General features: G+C 42.6%; 1 protein-coding gene across 7 annotated transcripts in view; it reads right to left on the reverse strand.

The window, feature by feature from the left end:
• SFI1 (SFI1 centrin binding protein) overlaps window positions 1-23,036 on the reverse strand; it is a 32,568-nt gene that overhangs the window by 4,813 nt on the left and 4,719 nt on the right. For 6 of the 7 annotated variants that reach the window (XM_075435095.1, XM_075435097.1, XM_075435094.1 and 3 more), the window contains exons 2-24: window positions 22,715-22,894; window positions 21,694-21,765; window positions 19,396-19,503; window positions 18,991-19,085; window positions 17,302-17,419; window positions 16,918-17,020; window positions 15,313-15,469; window positions 14,391-14,552; window positions 13,877-13,947; window positions 12,667-12,759; window positions 12,186-12,283; window positions 8,333-8,414; window positions 7,253-7,431; window positions 6,938-7,013; window positions 6,048-6,143; window positions 5,554-5,630; window positions 4,770-4,872; window positions 4,163-4,259; window positions 3,319-3,479; window positions 2,812-2,886; window positions 2,445-2,519; window positions 1,916-2,092; window positions 945-1,186 (exon numbers count right to left, since the gene is read on the reverse strand). In XM_075435095.1, the coding sequence (XP_075291210.1) occupies window positions 945-1,186; window positions 1,916-2,092; window positions 2,445-2,519; window positions 2,812-2,886; window positions 3,319-3,479; window positions 4,163-4,259; window positions 4,770-4,872; window positions 5,554-5,630; window positions 6,048-6,143; window positions 6,938-7,013; window positions 7,253-7,431; window positions 8,333-8,414; window positions 12,186-12,283; window positions 12,667-12,759; window positions 13,877-13,947; window positions 14,391-14,552; window positions 15,313-15,469; window positions 16,918-17,020; window positions 17,302-17,419; window positions 18,991-19,085; window positions 19,396-19,503; window positions 21,694-21,765; window positions 22,715-22,884 (2,687 nt within the window). In that variant the 5' untranslated portion in view covers window positions 22,885-22,894. The remainder of the gene's footprint in view (window positions 1-944; window positions 1,187-1,915; window positions 2,093-2,444; window positions 2,520-2,811; window positions 2,887-3,318; window positions 3,480-4,162; window positions 4,260-4,769; window positions 4,873-5,553; window positions 5,631-6,047; window positions 6,144-6,937; window positions 7,014-7,252; window positions 7,432-8,332; window positions 8,415-12,185; window positions 12,284-12,666; window positions 12,760-13,876; window positions 13,948-14,390; window positions 14,553-15,312; window positions 15,470-16,917; window positions 17,021-17,301; window positions 17,420-18,990; window positions 19,086-19,395; window positions 19,504-21,693; window positions 21,766-22,714; window positions 22,895-23,036) is intronic. The other variant, XM_075435099.1, reaches the window with a different exon arrangement.

The following is a 23,036-nucleotide window of genomic DNA, read 5'->3' on the forward strand; positions in this document are numbered from 1 at the left end:
AAAGAACAAGAACCAATAATGCCCCAGATTCAAGATTATTTTAAATTGGCATAAGCTGGCATTGTAGCAGTTCTATCTCATCATTCATCCCTGCTCTGCAACATTCCCCTTGCATGCAATAATAATTTTTAAAGATTGAATTTCAACCTGTATTAATGTCGCAGTCTGGTTCACCACATGAATGACTGTGCCAACACGAGGAGTGGTGGAAGGGATAGAACCGAACAAGGCAGAAGTAATTCTGGCAGCGTGTGCCAGCTTACAGAGATGTGAAGCCATCACCCACCCTATTTCCCTGTAATGCTCCTGGCCTGGACTGAGAAGCTTCACAGAAGATTCTTCCTTACAATTGCCCCAGGATCAGTACGAATTTTTTAAGGAATAGCACCCTCAGGGGAAAGAAAGGGGCAAGAAGAAAGTTCAGTTTCTACACAGCCAGGATCTTGATGTCCATCATTTCAACAGGTCCTATATATGAGTTCAGTAAAAAAGAAAAGAGCTTCAGTGACAGCTCTAGGTCACTTGGGCGAGACAAGCTCTCATGATGGCAGAAGTCCCATCACACACATCTTTCAAAGGTTTCTCGGTGTAACCGTTCCTATGACAGATGACCAACGCTCCACGAATTCATAGCTGTACACTGAGAAATACATAGTGGCAAGTACACAGCTGAGCTGATTCTACCCGTTGCTGATAAGCAAGTACACAGTCTCAAATTCTTTCATTATTCGTGGGCTGATGTGCACACTATGCAGCAGCTCTGCTACAACTCTGCAGCAGCTCTGCAACGCCAGCCACACCATGCAGGGTCAGAGAGAGAATTAGGGAAACTGCATGGAACTAACAGTCATCGGTGTGAAAGCCTGGCAATACAAAAACGAGAGAGACAGGCAGACCACATATACACCAAAGAAACGCAGGAGGAACTAGAACTTCACACTCACAGATCCCTGGGAACTGAGTTCCCATCAGCAAGACGACACGGTAGATGACTGCATTGTGAAGGCCATGGCTCTTCCTCTGCTGAATGTCCTCTTGTCTCAGGGCTAACACCAGGCATTTTAAATGTCACTTGCTTCTCCAGAGGTGGCAGAAAAGAACCAGGCTTACTTAATTTCTTGGAGAGAGCCTTCTGTTTCCACAGCATGGCACAACGACGCACTGACTGGTGAAGGCTGTAGGCTGCCTGCCAACACAAAGGGTAGTGGAGCATTTGATGGCTGAGAGTAGGAAGCAACACCATGTCACCCAGGCAGGACAGCACTGCAGAAAGGAACTGAGATTTCCGGTGACCTCACAGCTGTACCAGCTCTCTAAGCTAAATTAGCAGGCCCACTGTGGTTACATTTGGGTCAGGAGAATTAACTAGGTACTTCTGCAATAAGGCAAGGCTATACATTAGCAAACGAAACACAGCGTCTTGAAAACCTGGAAAAGAGCTGGGAAAGCTGCCCAGGCGCAGGAAGAGAGCAACCCTACGGGCATCCCTGTCGCCTTTTCTGCACACAGGGCTGGGCTGATACTCAAATGCGGAAGTGACACTAGCCCACATCTGAAGGTGTAAGTGGTGCTTAATCTAAGACAGATGACGTGCAGGCTCTACTGCTTCACACTAGCACAGAATTTAGAGACTAACCACAAGCAAAGGTTTCATCCAGCTATGTTGTCTATTGTAGGAATTGCCCAGTTTTGAAATAACCTCACTAAGAAAGGTTCTCAATTAGCAACACAAGTCTGAAGTGCTCTAGCCTCAGCTGTGAGAAAGGACAGGGTGTTTTCCTTTGAACCACGGACAAAAGTATATGACAGATCCAAACAAGAGCCGAGATGTAGGGCTCCAAGATACACACATACATCCAGGACTGGTCTGCTCTGATCTGCTCTGTGTATCTGAGCAATCGCCCGTCTCTTTCACCTTTAGCTGGCGCTGGGCTTGGAGCTGTCCCTGCAACTGTTTTGTGCCAGCGGTGTTTCTCAGGACCCGGGTTACACCTTCTCGCAGAGGAGCAGCGTAGTAAACTCCCGTGGCTTTTTCAATGCGATCTTTCTTCTGCTGTTGCCCCTTTGCAAATCTGAGCCAAGCACCAAATACCTACAACACGAACAACAGATAGCTGTGAGCGCTGCAAAGGCAGGCTCCGGGCCAGGGACTGCCCCCACTTCCGCGAGACAGTAACAGGCAGAGCTACAGCAACAGCAGGATGCTACCACCACAAGGACAAAGGGACAGGGATTTAAGTCAGCTGAGGCTGGATGGGGAAAAACATGTGCAAATTTTTTAATCGGATAAGAGGATTTAAGGACAGTTTTCCAGCATCCTAAAATAACAAATAGCACCCCAAATATGAAAGGAAACGGATATTCAGTGTGCACTCTGCTGATTGCAATCAAATCTGCACGTCTGCAAATTCACCTGCCTGCCCCTGCCACCCACACACGCCTACCTTTCTCTGCAATGAAAGGGACCAGTGCCACAATGCTTGCACTCTCTTCCGCTCTTCCCATCGCTGCTGCAACAGCTATCAGGGAGAAAAAAAACTGCACAGCAACCAGGTCAGGAGTTTACACATCCCACAGCAGAAACGCTAGCCAGAGCATCAACCAAACAGGAAGTGCTGGTGAAGCCAGAGCCGAATAACCTACTCGGTGCAGCCAGTATATTGGCAAGGTGTCTCTCGCGCTTGTGGAACCGAAATCCAGAAAATGTTTAAATAAATTTTTGTGGTCCTCAAGTGTAAATGGAAAATGACGTAGAAGAATGGGTAAGGATCAGCAAGGAGCTAGACACCTACCCAGGGGGCAATTCCTTACCCGTGTCTTCCAGCAAGAGAAAGCAGCAGAGCAAAGTCTATGAGTCATTAGCTGGTCTCCCTGTCTCTGTAGTAGCTGTAAGGCAACCAAAACAGTGAGTCACTTGCAGACAAACCCCACTGATCTGAGCCAAATGATACTAGAGCAGAACAGGTACCAAACAGCCTTCATTACCTTCCCTTCGTTCCGTTGAGGCCACCCTCAACATCTAAGTGCCCTGCAGCGTAACCCTATTTGCAAATATCTAGGAGCTCAGCAAGGATTTCATTAACAGTAAGTGATCCCACATGGCAAGCCAGCTTGTCATCTCTTGTTATGCCTATTAGTTCTATCAAAGCTTCCTCAGGCAAGACACAGGCATGTTCCTTTCTCCTCAATGCAGAAGGCTGTCATGCTGCTCCTCAGCCAAGACTACCGTTCCCTTCACCAGGGGACCTCGCCTGCTCCTCCCCACCCACAACTCCCCACCCTGGGTTGCTGGTGGGTGAGGTTGCTGATCCTTCTCACCATTTTCCCAAGGCACCGCTGATGATGCTTCTTCCATCTCACCAGGTACTTCTGGAGAAGGTGCTGCCGGTGGTGCTGTACTGCCCTGCGCTGCTGAGCCCTCAGCATTAGGGACTCCCGAGTTAATTCCTTCCAGTGAAGAAACAGGGTCTGCAAATGGACTGTTAGGAGAAGATAAATTAACTGATGTACCAAAAGGAAACTATGTACCTTGGAGAGTATCACACCACCAGCTACTCTTCCAGACTGCTTTAACAATACTTTAACATCAACAACAGTCAGCACTAGGAGAAAGGATTGTGAAACACTTCAGGTGATGGACAGTGAGGCATGAATGGTAAGTATTGCCATCAACTGCTGCCATCAACATTCTTTATAATCTTTAGGCAATTATTTGCCTTCTTGGTGCTTCCGAGTCCTCGTGTCAAGAATGTGGCTGGTACCACGAAAATGCCTGCAGAGTTTGAGGGCCTTTCTGTATGAATTACTAAAGAAAGAGTGAAGCAGTAATTGATAAGATTACTTGCACTGCTCTCAAAATGGACATGTCTGAGCTGCTCAAAATTAGTAACAGAAAATTTCTTTGAGGAAGGAAGTGTTACCATCCCTTCTGCAGACAAGGAACCAACAGAGAAGTGAAAGTTATACCAGAAGCCTTCAGCAGGTCACTGGGGTCCAAAGTCATTTCCCATTCTATGGGGACACCCTTTGTAGGCTTAATAGACCACTCAGTCATTTCATCTGTACAGATGACACGACAGACTGCCCTACTGAGCCATGTCTTTCTAAGGATCATACACAGATAACCAAGTCATTTGGGAGTTCAGAATCTCCACCAGCTCACCCATATCCAAATGTTTTCTGGCCTCTGTCACAGCTGTCATCTGCTGCTGACGGCGATGCACTTGTAGCGAGGCGGCGTATCTCCACTGCAGCAACACCTAAAGATAGAACGCAGACAAGAGACAGGACACAGACTGACACTGCAATGCTCTTTGGAAGGGGAGCAATGTACTCTACACTGCTGGCACCGTGACCATTTCCACCTCATTTTTCACGTAAGGCACAGTAAGCCAGTGCAGCTTTCCTACAAATTAAATACAACAGTATTTCAGAGGCTCCCCCGGGCATTTAAGGCATTCTTCTTTTCTATCCCTCCGTGCGTCTGTCCACCCGCCCGCCTCCCTCCCCTGTACTATGCTGTATCACACTACTGGTTTTCCCTTCCTTCTAGGAAATGGGAAGAAACAAAGGAAGAGGAAAAACCACGAGCTCACTCGGAGACAAAAGTTTCAAAGATGTGTGTAAAAAGAAGATGGGACTCCCACTTTTTAGGCCTTTCTTAGTCGCGGCTCTTAGATGAAGTTTTTGGTCCTTTTAGTGGCATTCCCTGACCCCTGCCTGAACTAGCGTCTGTACTTAGACCTTGGTATCTACTACGCAGACCCTACCTTTGACAGGATTGCTCGCCTGTAGTGCTCATCTGCCCAAGTAGTTGCCTTAGCTTCATGTATAAGAGCAAGGGCATTTTCTCTCCATGTACACAGAAGCTGTCTGAAGGAAAAAAATACAAAAAACTAAAAAAAACACCAAACAAAACACATTGAGAATGATTCTCACTTGTTCATCTAGTACCTCCCCACTCACAGGAGAATCAAAACCAGCTGCCTCTATAAACTCTGTCTTGCAAATCAACTTCTGCCCCTTCAGGCCTCTGCTGAAGAGAGGGCAGTGCAAAACAGAGCACACCCTCAAATCCAGCATCTTCAGTTCAGTCGGTCAGGCTCTGCAAGCAACTCCAGTTGCACAGCATAAAAACAAATGAGGTAGATAAACTAAAGCAACTAGAACCAATACAAAGGGATATTATCTTTATTCGCTCTCCTCACCATAATGCAAGACAGCCTCTACATCTTCCAGACTGCTTTAAAATCACAGCAGTCAGAATTCCTGCACTGCAGGGAACGATACACTGTGCTGTCTGGTGTCTCTCAGAGGACTAAACACAGATTAAAAAAAAGTGATGGCAAAACAGATGGCAATCCAGAAAGAGGTAGACTTCTTTCAGCTAGATGACCTGCGCAGAAATAGTAATGCACGGCAGAGTCAATTCCCAGCACTGAACACTCCAAAATTTACACAGTGGCAGTGAAAGAAAAAAAAAAAAAAAAAAAAGTAATTTGCCTGCAGTGCAGTCACATCTCCCTCCTGCTGCACAAGGAAACACGCACTTACCTCAGCAGCAGTCTAGTGTGCCATTTCTCCTTCTCAGCTACTTGGTATAGAATGCACTGTATGTTATGTTGGTAACTCTGCAAAAAAAGCAGCAAGAAGTAAAGTTTCCCTCAACTGTCTGCATCTCTGAGGAGAGGAGACACCTGGAAACTCCTCATAGCAGCTCAGTAGAGTGGTAGCAGCAGCACAGTATAGGAAAAAACCTGAGGTTCCAGCCACTGAAATCGAATGCTGATTTTCCAACACGAACAGTCATTACACACTAGCTATTGCTAGCTATTACACACCCTTCACCAAAGCCACAAGATTACGTTGGTTCTTTTGCTCCAAAAAGCAATGCTAGAGCTCATACCACCCTATCTCTAACAGCCTCCATTCTGCCTTCCACGCTCAGCATGTAAGCGCTGGAGCCAGTGTGGCAGCTCTTCAGTTCACCCTGACGCATTTAAGCACACACAGCCAAGTCCCACAAAGAAAAGGACCTTCCCTCCTACCTTCCAGGCTGCCAAGATCTTGCCCAGTAATGTGTGCTGATAGTGCATGTCTGCTTGCACCAACTTCCTCCATTTCTCACGTTGATGTCCCACATACTATGAGGAGGGAGGAAAACAGAAAAGAAAAAAATAAAGATATGTACACGTGATGGAGGAAAACCAGGCAATAGCAGAGAGCAGAAGGAAAAGGACCATTCTCAGTCTCTGGTGAAACATCAATCTTTTATCTTGCTGTAATAGGTTCTCATTCAAACTGGTGCTGCACTCTGCTGTTCCTCCAAAAGGCCTAGCTGAGGCACTTTTTTTTCCCTGCCCTTTTTAGGAATCTTCTTGAAGATCAACACAACTCACTCAAGGTAACAGTTCCAAACCAAAGGACTAGCGTCAACTTTAAAATTTCTCACAGGTTCTCAAGACATGCTGCAAGGCACGTTTGGTAAATGATGTCATGGCAAGGAAAAGGCCCGGCATAAAAGTGAAATGTCATCTAATCGGGCTGCTATGACCTGCACACAACTACAGACCATACACCATGGCCTTGCTGCAAACTTCCAACCTTAAGAAGGTTTAAGAAGGGCGAAGACAGCATTGACTAGGGACAGTCTGACCACACCAGTTCTGGTTACGTTCCCAGACAAATCTCCTAAGCAACAGTCCCATCCTCACTACACCTGAACAAGTGAACAAGAAGTGAAAGAACTCCCCCCCTTCCTCCCTACACAATTCCTGTTCTGCCCACAGTGAACTGGTTTTACCCGCCTGGAAAGGGAGGACATCTTAGGAATGTCTAGTGTTTAAAATAAACAATTTAATTTGTAGTCATATGGGTACAAGCAATCTGAACATAACAACAAGGATTCAAGCTGTTCCCCATCTGTTAACACTCTCACCTCCCTCCACTTGTTCCAAGACTGCTGCAGACACTTTGAATGGTGAAATCTTAAGGCTTGCATCTCCTTGAGCCTCCTGTAGGAAAAATAATTTCATTATTTCTCCTGCAATGCAATCCATGTTACTGAAGCCCTCTAGCACAGACATGAGTCCACACTTGCTATGTTCAGCAAGTCATTTACTGAGCGAAAGACAAACCAGTAGATTGTAAAGCACAAATGAGTCAGAGTCATTGTGAATTGAATGCTGCTTTGTCACAAGTAGACTACCACAGGGCCAATCCAAATAATTCTCCCTTTTAAAAATCTTCTTACTCTGTTCTTCTGTCCTGAGTATTTTGCTTCCACAGACAGAAAGTCTTTAGCAGCAGCAGGTTACTGTAGTGATCTCTTGCATGAACTAAGCCCTCCTGCTCCTCCAAACGCACAGATGTTCTTCTACGCCAGAAGCGCCAGAAACAACGCAACAGTTGCCTTTCAAAATGAAGTACAGCCTATGATGGAAAGAAGGTGGCAATGAAGCCATGACACAGGCCAGTTACAGACAACAGAAGACATTTCCTTAAAGGTGACATGCACAGAACTGTCCAGTGGTTGTGCTCCTCTTCTCATGTTGAACAGCAAAGGACATATGTCATCAAAGTCCCTTTGCTGTGAGTTCATGTGAACGTGTTCTACAGGTACCTGCATGCATGCGGACGGAGAAACTGTTACCAGAAAACAGCAGGCCAAAGAGAAAAAATACAAGCTGATAAGCAGCATGTGAAAGACTCCCAAGAACCGATAAGCCCAGTCCTGTTGAATTTGCAAGGACCGATAATCTCAGAACAGCAAGAGTCAGCCATATCTGCACAAGGCCACCACACACGCTATCATCAACTACAAGTTGTGTAACCCAGACCACATAAAAGGCGGCAGCAGCTGCTATATACAAAGACTACAGGATTATCTATCTATCTATCTATATCTTAGGAAAGGAAGGACCTCTTCAGGGACTTTATGGACACCCACCTAGCAGCAAGTAGTTTGTCAGGACAACCCTGCACTTCTTAGGCAGGTTGGGGTTGGCTCTTTATTGCTATTACTGTTTCAACCAGGTAACTATGAAACAGACAGAGTACATACATATTTATTGGGTGAGGGAATAATGAACTGTGTGAATAGTTATCCTCTAACAGTAACAGCTTGATTCTATTATTAATAAATAGCTTAACTTAAAAAAAAGGTGATTAGTAAATATCAGTTGTAATCTGTTTCCCCTGACTTGATCCTCCAACAGGGAAAAGGGAATTTACAACACAACTCCATCTCACAGTAACTGATGTTCACAGACTGTGACTAAGAAATCATCCCCTCTATTTCCTAAGCAAGGCCAGGTAGAAGAGTTACGTTTACCCTCTCCTCTCCCATCCGGTATTCTTGCTGCTTGCATGCCTTCAGCAACCACGTGTCAAATACCCGTCTCATCAACACCCTCCTGCAAGCAAAAAGGGAGAATGTCAGCACAGGACGGAATTCCTTCAGAAAAGAGATTGATTTCATGAACATCAAAAGACCAGTCCATCCATGACTTAAATAGTTACTTACTTTTCAAATCATGCAAGCCTCCTTCAGAAATCAGGCAGCTATATGTCCTCATTATTCTCTGGGTTAAAAAATAGACAATTTGATCCCTGAAATCTTACCCAGAATACATGAAACAAGATAATGAGTTTTCTGAAGACATCAGAACTCCCTGCTTTCATTCAGATCATTCAAAAGATTGTTTTGACTTCTGACCAATTTTTTTTTTTAATAAACACACACAAAGAAAAAGATAATGTAACCACCTTTTATTTCTTCTCCACTGTAAATACAGTCCACTCCCTCCTCCCTTGGAAATATCTTGAAAATCCTACTCTACTTTTTTTATTTAAAAAAACCCAAAACGAAACAAACAAATATTGTAATAGGACTTGAAAAAAGTTACAGCCAAATAATAAAAAGCCGCGTGGTCTGAAGGGATTCTACCAAAGCCTTCTTTTATGAACAAGGTCAGGCTAGTTGCCCTCATTATCAAAGCTTCTTTCTCTCGAGATGAAGATAACACTTACTTGCTAGACCACCTCCTCCCCAGGGATGCAAAGAATCATAATTAAATAGTATCCCAAAAATGCAATTAATATATATATTTGTAATTGAGCACTATACATCTCTCTCACAGAACAAGTATATGGTAGAAGCATCCTAGTCCAGAAGTCTGAGCTACAGCCTAGTGGAAATAGCACCCAGCTCAAACTACATCACTTCTTTCCAGAACTCAGTCATGTGGGCGTACTAATCAGATCATCAGCAAGTCTCAGCTCTTCTCTAGTCTAAAGAGGCCTAAAAGATATTTTGGATTCTTGCCAGGTAATTTTTGGTAGGTAGCTGTTCCAGCTCATTACAAGTTTATAGGTTGGTAAACAATGTGAGTTAAGTAAGTCTTCCTGGAGGGTACTGGCAGTTGCCAGCAAGAGTGTCTTTGCTCTGTAGAGAGTCACAAATCTCAACTGATGGCTCTTCTGGAGTATCTCCTGGGACTTACCAGCAGACACAGCAGTTGGGGCACTGACTTGTGAGACAGCACATATATGCATCAGAGGCCAACGGGGAAGCCGAGTTCCGGCAAGCTGCCATGAAAGTTTTACCTAGGTCTGGCTGGAAAGCAGCCCGGACCTCTGAACAAGGAACACAATTCTAACAATTTGTTCTTTTGTGTCCAGGAAATAGGGCTGCATTTACAGTCTCTCGAAAGAGAAAAGATTGCACACAAAAACATTCCCGACTCATGGAATCAAGCTATGGCTACAGAACCAACGAGAACCTTCAAACCGTCTGTTCACCCTTTCCCTGGTGAGGGAGGCATAAGTTACACTGCAGCAGTTGCATGCTCCAACTCATCTGCACTAAGCTCCAGCTCCTAAATCTTTGAACCTTTTCTCTCTCCTTGTCTCCGGAGGGTAAGCTAACGCACCACAGCTGCACTCACACCAGTTGGAAAAAGTCCTAATTGCTCACAGAAGTGCAGCTGCCCTCATTACTCAGCCTGCCCTCCAAACCTATTTGTGAATCTCCCAAAAAGCAAACCGATATCCAAGGCAAAACAGACTTTCTGCAGCTTGTTTTTCAACTGTGAAGCCAGGCTTCTGACGACAGAAAGGTATGAATCTAGAACACAGGGTGCAACCATCCTCTGCCAACAAAAGATGCAAGGTCCCAAGTCTGCTAGGAAAGAAGATTCAATTTTTAAAACCATTTTTTTCTCTCACCTTACACAGAAAAAAGTGTCCCAGGAGGGCACTCATTGTAAAAGCATATTTCCAAACGTACCCTTTTCCAAGAAAAGCAAATTCTTATTTCGTTAGTCTTCTAACACAGAAAATGGGAAATAGTTTTTAATAGCATCATAAATCACAACCCTACCTGAAGAGTCTGCACTGAATTCATAGGTAAGAATACAAGCCCAGGCAAGGCCTTTAAGGCATCTCAAAAAAAGCAAATACACTTTTTTTCCCCCTCTCGATTGGTATTTGCCCCCCTCTGATTTCCACAATGAACAAGTACACACTCTTATAACTCCTGTGCGTGTCTGTGACCCCATAATATGCCAATAAAAGTAATTAATGAGGTAGATCATTACCCTGAGACAAAGACTAGTGGTTGAATTTTAAGCAGGGATGAGAACTCATAGCATCCATTTATGTTAACAGACAACAAAAATGCCAAGCACCTCTACAGAAAGTCTCCCAGTGATTTCACTCAATTTCACACTGTAAACTGAAATTAGACTAACACCAGCAGTGGTAATGGATTTATTTTGGTATGACTGCAGCTGTGAAACAACCAGTTTTATCATTGAGAGTCTGAATTCTTTTGCTATGAGTTCCACGTGGGCCTTGGAGGCAAAATGAAACCTTACAGGCACATCTTGTTTTGTATTGAATCCAACTGCCCATACTGCAACTGACTGTAAGATAGGTAACCACAGTAATGTTTCTTATTTCTTCAGTAACCTCTGAGCAAAAACAAAGTGATCCTGATGCCAAGACATCAGGCAGTTAGAGATATCTGTGCAATAATTATGCCCTGAAAATAAAACAAGAATCAACTCTAACTCAGTAGCAAGTATATCAGTCACTCGTAGTATTAGCCTCTCTCAGTCAAGAAAATGTTAATACTTCAAGCAAAACTCTGCTGGGAGGATTAGAAGAAATGACAAAAATTTTATTGAGTGGAAGATACTGTTTAGTCCACAAGGTAGTTCTCTGAGCTGTAGTAAATTTAAATGTCTCTATGAATGCAGACTGTGCTGAGAACGAACATAAATAAGCTTACAAGGCAGAATGAAGCTTCCCTTCCTTCCCTTAGTACCCTGCATCTAATTTAAACCAAGCAACTCTATGTGGCTCATTGCGCTGATATGATAACATGGTGACATCTCAAAAGGTTTCATCTGTTTGAGAGCAACACCGTAATATCGTGGTTGGAGTGTTTCCAGTTGAGCTCCAGCCCCAGGATCTGAGCGCTGTGGAGTACAGCATGCTGCACTGACTAGCACAGACCCATCTTGCAGAGGTCTGTCTCCTACTAAGCTTCACCCCCAAGTCAAGAAAGTTCTAAGGCAATGAATTTTAAGAGTATTTGCATGTCCTGCAATTTTGGAACCAACTGAAAGGAGCATTAAGGACCAACAGTCAGAGGAAGTGTAAGAATCAAATATATACACTTGCAACTTCACCACAGCAAACACGTACTCCCCACCAAACTCCAAAGGTCAAATTTAAAAGCCTTCTGCCTGCTTTGTTAAAGTTGACTTATTCCTAGGACTAAGTAAATTTAGCTTCTACAAAAGTGCCTTACATTCCCTCTTACAATACCTCTAGCAGCAGAGGTAGCATACATGAGCTATCAACTCCCCCTGCTCCTCCTCAGAGTAAAGCAGCAGTGAGCATTTTGAGCTTTGTCCATTCTCATGCTGCAACCTACTGCTCGTACCAGCACAATGTCCAGCTCTTAAATCTACACGTCTCAGAGCTAGGCTGCACCAACCTCCTGCTCGCATTTCACAGAGAAGCAGGAGATGCAGATTGCCCATTACTCACAGAAAACATAAGAGCAATCGGCATCAAGATGGTCATGCACCCAAAGGTATGATCAAATTTTAAGAGAACCAAAGGTCCACAAATCCCACATTTGTACAAATTTACATTAATATTTCTCTGTGTACCTATAATGGGCATGAGCCACTGATGTTAAGGCCCGCTGCTGTTCTTCCTCTTTCTCTTCCAAACGGGACTTCCAGTGGTTCCAAAACTTCTGCAGCACCTGAAACAGAACAAAAAAGACATGACAAAACATAGATATCAAGGGAGGAGAAGAATGCAAAGAAAGAAATTATTAAATGTTCTATTAAAAATGCATGCTGCAATGGTTGACTCCTGCACTTCTTCACATACCAAACTTGGTTTATAACCTGCTATGAATTTTTCTGCTAAAAGAAAAAAAAAATCACCATAACATAGGAAAACCAAAAACTAAAATAACGTATCTACGACTGACAGTTGACTTACACAGGAGATTTTCTGTGACTATTGGTATTTAGGAACAAAGCTGCTGATTTAATTAAAAAGTATTTTGTAGGTGAAAGTGGAAGCCAATAGGACAGCTCAAGAAAAACTAACAGAAGAATAAAAAAACGTCAAACTCACTGTAACTTGATGATGACGGTATGACAGATTTTTTCTCATTTGCTGAAGATGAGTGTTTATGACATTCTGCCAAAGACCCTTAAACCCAAGTTTCTGTAACAACAAGAAACGTACATAACCTTCACATAATCCAAACCAGCAAGCACTGGTAAGTTTAGAACTGGCTGCTTCTTACAGTCTATGTGTGATGCTACTCCTTGCAATAGCTAAGATTCATGATCTTGTCATCAAAGCCATGCATCAATTTCTTCTCACAAATTGTCACTTCTCCAGCTAAACTAAAATTCCCAGGGTTTTATTGCAAGACATCTAACTCCTTAGTCAGCTATCAACACCACTACCCAAGTCCTTTCCCAGTCTCTCTCCTCCTTCAGTTCAAGATTAACAACTTGCTCTTTATCAAAAACAGAAAAGATCCACTTCCCTCTTAGCTCTCCTCTGCACAAGGTCAACAATCCCACAATGCATTGACTCGGGGATGAACGTGGTAAATAACATTATGAAAGCATCATGCCTTAAAGTGCTCTTATAGTCACTAATGTTTTCAATCTATGATCCAGATGGGTTTATTGCCATTCTTTTGATGATCGGTACTGATCCACACTTGAAAATAAGTCAGTTCCAAAGAAGCTGGAGCTTGTGCCCGCCTTTCAGACAGTCCTCAATGAGGACTGTCCTCTTTGTTTTTAAAAACAAATAAACAAAAAACCACAAAACCAAAACAAAAGCAACAAAAAAAACCCAAACCACTCACTCAACTACCTACACCTGCAACAAGCTAGCTTTCGACTCACATGAAAAGAAGCACGTATGCAAATAATTCTTGTAGCAAAACAGTGTGCGCAGACAGAAACATTTAGGGTAGAGGTGAGAAGAAGAAAAAAAAAAATCAGGGAAGACCAAGGGGAAAATGCAATCTCATGGTGAAATGGCCAGGCAGCACGATGGTAGCCCAATATCATCAAAATTAATCTGCTACTTCACCAGTTTCCCAACTGGAAGAATAACTATTTTGGAGAGCAGCTTCCGCATTTGGATTCAGCCAGCAGATTCCAGAATAGTTGGAATTTAGAAACCTGATGCCTGATCCACACTCACCATGGCAGAAAATGGTGCAACCCCCACACCACTGTTAAAGGCACACTGCCAGTCAGAAGTACTCGAATTCTCTCCACAGCCTCTTCCACCTGACACAAAACAGTGCTCTTACCAAAAGATGATGCTTGTAGTGCTTTTCAGCCAGCTCACGCTGTCGAGTCTCTTCCACACACAGTACAACATCTGTCACTGAGTTAAAGTATCTTCCACACACCACCACCCAGCCTGGTAGATACACAACCTTCTCCACAGAGGGGCACTAAATCTCCATCTCAATTTCCTTCAGTATTTGAATTTCCAGCACTGTTATCTGCCCAAGTTTTGATTACAGTCAAGTTTTTAGATTTTGCTGGCTTACCACAACACATTTCTGAGTCACTGTTAAGTAAGGAATTCCTTGCCAACCTTAAATTATCTTCTGCAGGCTCTTAGCTCTCAACATGCTAACATGCTGTAATTGCAACAGTTTTATTAATTATTAGTATGGCCTTACACACATCTTTTTATTAATAACATGTTCATTGTCACCCACGCTACTGCACAACATTCCTGCTTATTAACCAGATCTTTCCCCCATGGAAATGCTTTAACTTGTCCCCATTAAGGACTAAATACAGATTGGATACAATGCTTCCAGTGCGCAAAGACTCTCCATAAGGCAATCCTTGCTGCTAGTTTTTCAACGTCCTTTTGGTGAGCACGCATTCTTCTCCTGCATTCCCATGACAGCCGCCAATCAGAGAAACACTGCCGGACTATCCTGCTTCGGTGATGCTCTTGGGCCAGCTCTAGAAAACAAACACACAAATTACTCATGACTTGTTCCATCCTGGGCTCATTTATATCAGATGAGGCCACGGCATTTAAGCCACTGGTTCTGAAGTGACAGAAGCTTTAACACTGAAAAATGGTGGTAAGAATTCACAGTAACACTCAGCTATGGACCATACTCTTCCTATTGCTCACAATGGCAGTTTTAAAGCAGTAACATATTATACTGACTTAAGAAGGGTAAGTTAAGACACTGCATCACTTGTTGGACATACACAAGCTTGCTTACATTTCACCATGCTCCTACTAGTTCCCCGATACCCAAGCTGGACTCTTTTCACTACCACCGATCAATAGCCGGATCACACAAATGTCTGAACTTATTCCAGCGACTTCAGGGGAAGAAACACAAGAACCAGTGTAATTGTCTGTATGAGTTGTGATTTTCTGATTATCAAGAAAATCCACACACAGATTGACCACTAATAGTCCTGAATACATCCTTCTCAAGATACCTCAGTCAGAACATAATATGCAATGCACAAGCTTTCGTCAAGGGAAGCACAAAGCATTTTCTTTGAAATCACACGGAAAGCAGGTGATCTTCCTGACAGTTCAGTATACAGCCTTAGCTAGCCAGGCCGGTGACAGTGTACAGTCCAAGTTGTGTCTCATCATCTGTTGAGCAAGCAGAAACATTGCAGCGTCTCCTAGCATAGACAAAAACATCACTGTGCCCTAAGCAAAGGGGCTGAGCCCTGTTCTGTCCCAACTCACCATTCTGATGTTTCTTTGCTCTGTGGAGGTTTAAGTATCCCAGCCACGTTTCCATGCATCTCTTCAGTTCCCAGTGCTGATGGTGGGTTACTGCCCTACTCTCCTTCTGCTTATCATTCTGGCTGTATAAATATAGCTCTCGCCACTGCAACCAAGCCTGACAGAACGATTGAGGAGGGAGTGCAGAAAGGGGAAAAAAAACAGACAAAATTAAGGAAGTAGAACAAAAAGAACACAAAGAATACACAGGCAACAGGAAATTCCATGTAAAATCTAAAGGTGAAAGCCATGAGCAATGAGGTTCCTCCCTACAAGAGGGGAAAAAATCCCAACAAACAAAAATAAACAAACAAATGCGAAACGAATGTCAGCACAGAAAAGGTCAAAGAACGTCAATATTTAACTTCTTTTTTCCTTTTTTTGATTACTTTCACACTTTTTCCATTAAAAGGTCAAAATAATACTTTGGACAACAGGCTTTCTTTCAGACGGAGTATTTTCATATACAAGAGAATCGCATCTTGAGGTATAAGATTTCCCAAGTCACAAGTTTATCTCCTCAGTAGCATACTGACCTCAAACAGGCAGTGTTGCCATCTTACAGTGAAGGCTGAATTAAACACCATCACCTGTTTTTAATGATACGGACAAAAAGCCACAGCTCCAGTGAAAGACAGAAGACCATGCTGTTGTCACTTCAGCTAAGATGAGCAACTTACTGAAGGAACTGACAAACTCTCCAGAATATGAAATGCTTGTACTGTATTTTCTTACCCCCAAATGGAGATAAAGACACTTACAAAAATGCATCAGGACATGAACACTGTCTCACAAAGAAGCAAGGTGCTGTCAGACAGCTGACTGGTGCTATCTTGTCTCCTAACGGGACAGCAGACTGGACCTCTGTGGAGTTCAGCGTTCTAGAGAGCTGCATGCAATTACCCATCAACACCCTGCTCAAAATGCCACAGCTCCAAACTCACATACCTGTTTCCTTTTACCTCTTATTTACCTGTGGCTAGGTCTCTGCCCGAGAGAACTCTGATATTTTCACTATCATGAAACATTGCCTAAGACAGTAATAATTCCTTTGGTCAGTCCGCTTCCCAGCAAATACAAGACATGGATCCAGTTTGCTTTGCCTAGATTTCTTGTTAAGAATTTTTTCTTGTAAAAAAATTGTTTTGGCCTTCTTCACAGAATATCTCAAGTTGGAAGGGACCTACAAGGATCACCGAGTCCCACTCCCTCCTCCTTGCAGGACTACCTAAAACTAAACCATATGACTAAGTGTTGTCCAGATGCTACTTGAACACTGACAGGCTTGGTGCTGGGACCACTTCCCTGGTGAGCCTGTTCAGTGACCGATGACCCTTGCAGAGAAGAACCTTTTCCTAATGTCCAGTCTGAACATCCCCTGACACAGCTTCATTCCATTTCCTCATGTCCTAGTCCATTTCCTCTAGTCCTCTTCTATCACAAGCATCGCAATTTGCAAAGCAAATTAGTATAAGGCCTATTTTTTATTAATCTGCAACATATTAGTCACAAGTGCATGCAACTTAAGCATTAGAAATGGTAGCAGCTGGAGCTCCTGGGACTTACTCGAAATTGTAGGCTCTGGGCCCAGTGCTGCAGAGCCAAAACATTCATTTTGTGTCCAGTGCAGTTCTGGTAGTGTTGTCTTCTCCACACTGCCCACAAAATGCTGCCAAAACAATGTTACAGACATGTACAAACGCAGGTTCCGTAGTTTGGTGCAAAAAAATCACCTTCCTCTCACTGGCAAAATGTATGAACAACAAATTCACAGTCTGTGGGCGTACCAGAAGAATTTAGAAACACACTCCACACCCCACCCCATCCCCCTCCCCCCCCAAAAAAAAACAATGGGGGAACAAAGTCATCTTAGGAAAAGATAACAGAGCACAGGTAAAAAACATGGCCTTATAGTCTGTGCCTCTCTGCCTGTTTCCACTCCATTCTTACCGCAAACAGCTTCTTTCCCTGAATGCCAGTGCCACAGCCTGCATCCCATGTTTTGTCCTTCGAACATCAACATAAACCAGCCAGCGCTGCCAGGTCCTGAGCAATTTTTGCTTCTTTGCTGTGCACAACACAAAAAATTACAGCATCTTAAGTTCATGTAAGAATTTGGCATTTTTTAACCACTCCGTTACACCACTTGTCCCTGACCTCCAGCCCCTCAACCTGCAGTGACACCGCGTGGGAACCCCTGAAACAGCCTGCAGAGCCGCAGCCACGGCGGCCCACCCTGGCTGAGGGTGTCACACTGACAGGGATCTCTGAAACGCTGACAGCACCATGCCACTTGCTCAGAGCAGTGTGAACCACCAGACAATGGCACTGCTTTGTCTTCAGTGCTTACAGGGTATATAATTGTATAACAATATTCAGCGTAACAACCTTATTGGGTAAGAATTACAGGATTTTCATTGGTTTGTTTAAAAAAAAAAAGTTCATCAGGTTCATCAGTAGCTTTTCAAGAGTTATTCTCTATTGCAAGCAGAGAAATCAACCAGAAACAAGTCAAGCTTACTTAGCAGGCTGGTCATGCAGCTAAAAACAGAAATGGTGTCACAAATTCCAGTTTACCACATTATGCAGTGCACTGCACTTTCTCCTCACAACAGTCTGGCTTGTCAGAACTGACACTATTGAAGCACAGTTATCAGAAAAAACATCACTGATTTTATGCCTCTTCACAATTTTTTTTTTTTCAGATTTCCTTATGATCTGGTGAATTAAGTATTAACCTACCTTAAACCACGTCACTTTCCTGTCTTTTTGACTAAGTAACACACAGCTGCTTCTGTAAGTACTCTGGCCTCACTCAATAAGAAAGGAAATCCAGATAGCCGATCAATTTGATTCCAAAGGTGCAAGTCTCTATAATATTCCGAGGCTACACTCATATGCAAAGAGACCAGTCAACTTATTTTGCAAATCAGCACAGAACAAAACCACAGTATCATCAGTAAAAGAGGGTCATCCTCCCCTTCGGGGAAACAGATATTCCCTGAAACCAAAGGAAGTGGCAACTGATACAGACAGTAGGATCAGTAGGACAAATCCGTCGCAGAACAAAGAAGCTACATAAGACAACGGGCACTTCAAAAGTTTGGGCTTCTTTCAGTTGCAAGACACACGCTGGAAGGAGTAGTGAATACAGATAAAATATGTGCAGTCAATAACACAGGGAATTAATATCTAATTTCTATAGCCACAGTGGACAGAGAATTCTAGTAACACATTCTATAAAAAAAAAAATCTAGTTGAACACATACTGTGATAAAGTAAAAAAAAAAAACACAACACAAAACAGCACAAGAAAACCAAACCCACACAAAAACCCCAACCAAACCACCCCCCAAAAAACAAACAACACGATTCAGAGCAGATGGAGAGGCCCTTAAGCTTATTCACTGGCATCCCTAAATAACTATATAGCTACACAGCAGTGCACCAAATGGCCCCCCCGCCCAGCTTTAGACAGACAACCATCTGTACCTAAAAGCATTACAGTTCCATAGTCTGGGGGAGGCCAATGCGCAAACGTGTGCAAGGGACAGAGATTCTGTGCAAATGTTTCCCCTTGGAAACGCCCATCTCAACACGTCCCCAAATAAAGGTAGTTACCATCACTTCGACACTTACCGTGAGACTCTGCAACGTCATATTTCTTCCTCTTTCCTTGTTGTTCGCATACGTAGGCTTTCCAAGCCTTGAATATCAAACTATGGAGTACATGCCTGAAAAATTAAAAAAGCGCCATTCTGTGAAATAGCTTCCAATGCCTAGAAGCGGGATTCTTTCAAGTTCAGTTGCACTCTAAAGATGTATTGGATAGGAAATTTTTACTGCATCCTGAGACAATGACAAAAAAACAAAAGGGGGGGGGTGGAAGGGAGAAAAATAATGACAATAAGCAATGAAGACATCGCTCTTGGCCGAGAGGTACTGTTAATGATGCTTGCTTATTGGTATTAACAAATCCTTCAGAACCTAAGGAAAATTTCTTACTGCTATATACACCCACTAACAGGAAGTCATTTCACAAACCTGTAATGGCTGTCTGCTCTGAGGCCTAGCTTCCTTTCTCTGCAAGCCGTCCACCACTCCTTCCACTCTCCAAAAGTTTTTTGAAGAATCTTGTGGTCATAAAAGCATCTAAACAGTTGAAAGATCTGGACATGGGAAACTTCATACAAGAATCCACGTTGATCACAAATCAGTTTTCAAGAAGATTATGCTACCTCTTTTCCAGTCTTGTCTGATTAGATTAACAGCATCTAATTGCATTTAAAAACCACTACCCCACCACGGCACTTTATTCCAAGACTCTCCGAAGCATGACAAGAAGCAACCAGCTTACTGACTGTAAATACTTCACATAGAGTCATGGAAGGCAAAACAGATGCTGTTAACTGACTTGCCAAATAGCGGAGTGCCAGTTGACTTCAGACCTATAAAAAACTTACATCTTCTGTCTTCAGTTCTGCGTTTTACTCAAACAACCCGCTCAGTTGATAACAATACGTGTATTTGCCTTGCTAATTCTGTTCTTTTTTAACACAAAATATTTTTTATGTATAAAAACAAATACCAAAGCTACTTCACATTTTATGATGCTTTGATATTTCCATTGTGTTCTTAGAAACAGCACGCTGATCTTAAGTCATCCCAAATTTAAAACCTTCCCAAATAACACTTAAACAGTGTCCAGGAAGTTGCACATCGTCTATCCTAAAAATGAAGCTGTTCATCTGCTCATATACCTTCTCCTTCCGGTGGATGCGAAAACATGCACAAAATGTATTCACAAGTCACATATGACCTTCAAATTCTTTAACCTCAGCAGAACAGTCTCTACTTTTATATCCACATTTAATTAACACACATGTGACCAGGTAAGAAGTGACACTACATTTCAACTGAATTGTGAACAATTAAAAATTCAGACATAGAAGGGTCTGCATGAGGGAATTAGGATTTTAATCACCTAACTAAAAATAATGGTCATAATCTACCATTTCAAGCAATTTTTTTTTTTTTTTTTTTTTTAAATACTCTCTCAAACATTCTTCTATGTGGTCAAGATGACCTGGGCAGCAGCCTAAGAACCAGAAAGTCTTATCAACTGCAGGACGAATTTCTCATCTCTTTGTATTTCTGATGGAGAGAAGGATAACAGCTAACAAACATAAAACACATAAGCCCAAACTCAGAAACTTCAGTCACAACTATCCCACTGGCTTAATAAAATTGGTCATGTCTGCAATAACAACAGGATTAGGCCCAGAATATCTATAGGTCCCTCAGTGAGACACACATGAATCCTCACACAAATTGCAATTCATAGCTACCTACCCCAAGCCAAGTCATTCCAAGCACTCAAGCAGAAAAGAAAAAGAAAAAATAAATGAGCTATACATGAATTTTTTGGACTTTGTGCACTGACAGAACATTGCAAATAAAAGCTATGGAGAACTGGGGACTCTTAAATCTAAAAAGGCAATTAATTATTGCTTATGTTCCTTGCTGAACTTTATAAAATGTATTTCCACTCATCCTCCTAAAACAATAAAATAACCATTGTCCTGAATTTACACATGGCCGAAGTAGTGCAAATTCAGTATTACGGGATAGCAAGAACGTTAAGGTTCACAGGACAACTTCCATTCACCAACGAAGGCAGACATCGTCAGAATGTATTTGATACAGGACAATGAAATCGGATAACTAAAGGCCCGATCTTACTCTGACTGTAACAAATGCAGGTCTTTCCCCTGGGAACTGCTTCAGTTCCCAAGGGTGCGGTCAAACAAGAATGAACATGCAAATTAAAGCAAAACAAGAAAAGAGTATCAAAGTGTTGGTATTCAGTAGCTGACAGAACACTAACAACAGAAACGAATTATCTGTCACAGGTATTTCAGTGTCAGACAGATACAAAGCATATATAGAAATACATTAGGAACAACAGTGCAAACAGTAAAATGAAATTAATTTCAAGATCTATCTCTACTTATAACTTTGAAAACCAGTTAAATTTAAAGCAGGTATCACAGTCATACCCCATGCACGTATGGTTCAACTTCAACAAGACAACCACAATCCCTACGAAATTAGTTAGTAAAGTTTAATCACGATTATTAAAAACCAACAAAAAGCAGGAGCAAGAAAGGTATTCAAAGAAACCTTCAAATGATGTCAAAACACATCCAAATGTTTTCTTGGCAGCCAGTACTCTCTTAGCCCAATGGCAGAGCACTAAATCACATTAAAAAAAAAAAAACAAAAAAAACAAAAAAAAAAACACCCAAACCAAACACCTTTGATTTCTGGAACTTTATCTACCTGGCTTTGGAAGGGAGAACTTGTCCAAATGTCTTTTTTGCCCACAGACAGAAGAATTTCCTTGCTAGATATCTGGAATATAAGGAAAGGTTAGTTCTCTTAGTACTCTTCCTCTGCTAATTCCTGGGCAGCAGTAAAAATAGGAACTTGTACACGAGTTTCAGTAATAAAACTAAGGGTCTGGTTTAACAGAGATCAACGCATACACGAAACATTCACCAAGCATAAACAGAGGCCCATGCAACATTGCAAGACTTGAATTGGGACACACTTGTTCAGGAAACCTAGGCAGCTGAAGTGTCCTCCAAGCAGCCCACTTACACCCAGTGATACTAATGAGCAGGCTGCTGATTAACTGGGGAGCCTTTCTGTGATTTAGACGCGATAATACCACTGTTTCCCTGAAGTCAACCAGGTAAGTCAGACTTGTTTCCAGAACACTTGAGCCAATCTATTGTTTAGCCCTGAAACCAGCAGACCTTCCTTCTTCCTACCTCCCCCACAGCAGTTCCGCTCAGCAGCAAGCTTCTCCTAGTAGAAGTTCAACTCACTAATCTGTGATTGTCACATTATCACCCTCTTTTCCAAATGGAATTAAGAGTTAATTGGCTCACAGAGGGCCCCAATAAGCACCAAAGCCAGCACAAGGTAATTAACTACAGCACACAGCCAGGAACAGGACCTCCCTCTTCCAGCAAGTCTGAGTTGCTAGATCAGTCCCACTGGTTTGACTGATATTAGCCTTTTAATCTCTAAACAATTATCATCCCACTTTTGTCAAGATTCCTTCAACAAACAAAAGTAAGGAAACACAAGAGGAGGGCAAGACTAAATCATTACATCTGGCAGTCCCCTGTCAAGCATATTGTTAAATAGCCATTTTCTAATTTTACATCAAATCAAAAATATACGAAATCTGACTGTGCCAATGCACACCCTCAAGTTACCACAAGACATCTTGACTCCTTTAGGTCTGATCCCCCTGCTCTACTCAGTGAAAATTATGTTTTGTACTGATCACCTGATTTGGAATTCTTTCAACCTTCTTCCTTGATGCCAGGTATCCCCTACTTGATCCAGACTGTCATGACTTCTGCCCTGCAATTGATGTCTGGCAGACTGGGGAGCAATATATTGCCCAGTTGCATGCATCAGACGCCTGGGTAGTTCTTGGATTTCATGCATCTTCATATATTTTGAACTTCAAAGGAAAGCAGAAACATTTTGTATAGAGCTACATTAACTGCAAAGACGCCGCATTATTTCAATAAATTAATCTATAACAAAGGTGTGCACTCACATATAGAAGTTGACAGCTACAAGATGCTAAAACACATCTATCG

This window comes from Opisthocomus hoazin, chromosome 13 (assembly GCF_030867145.1).
Source record: "Opisthocomus hoazin isolate bOpiHoa1 chromosome 13, bOpiHoa1.hap1, whole genome shotgun sequence".
NCBI lineage: Eukaryota > Metazoa > Chordata > Aves > Opisthocomiformes > Opisthocomidae > Opisthocomus > Opisthocomus hoazin.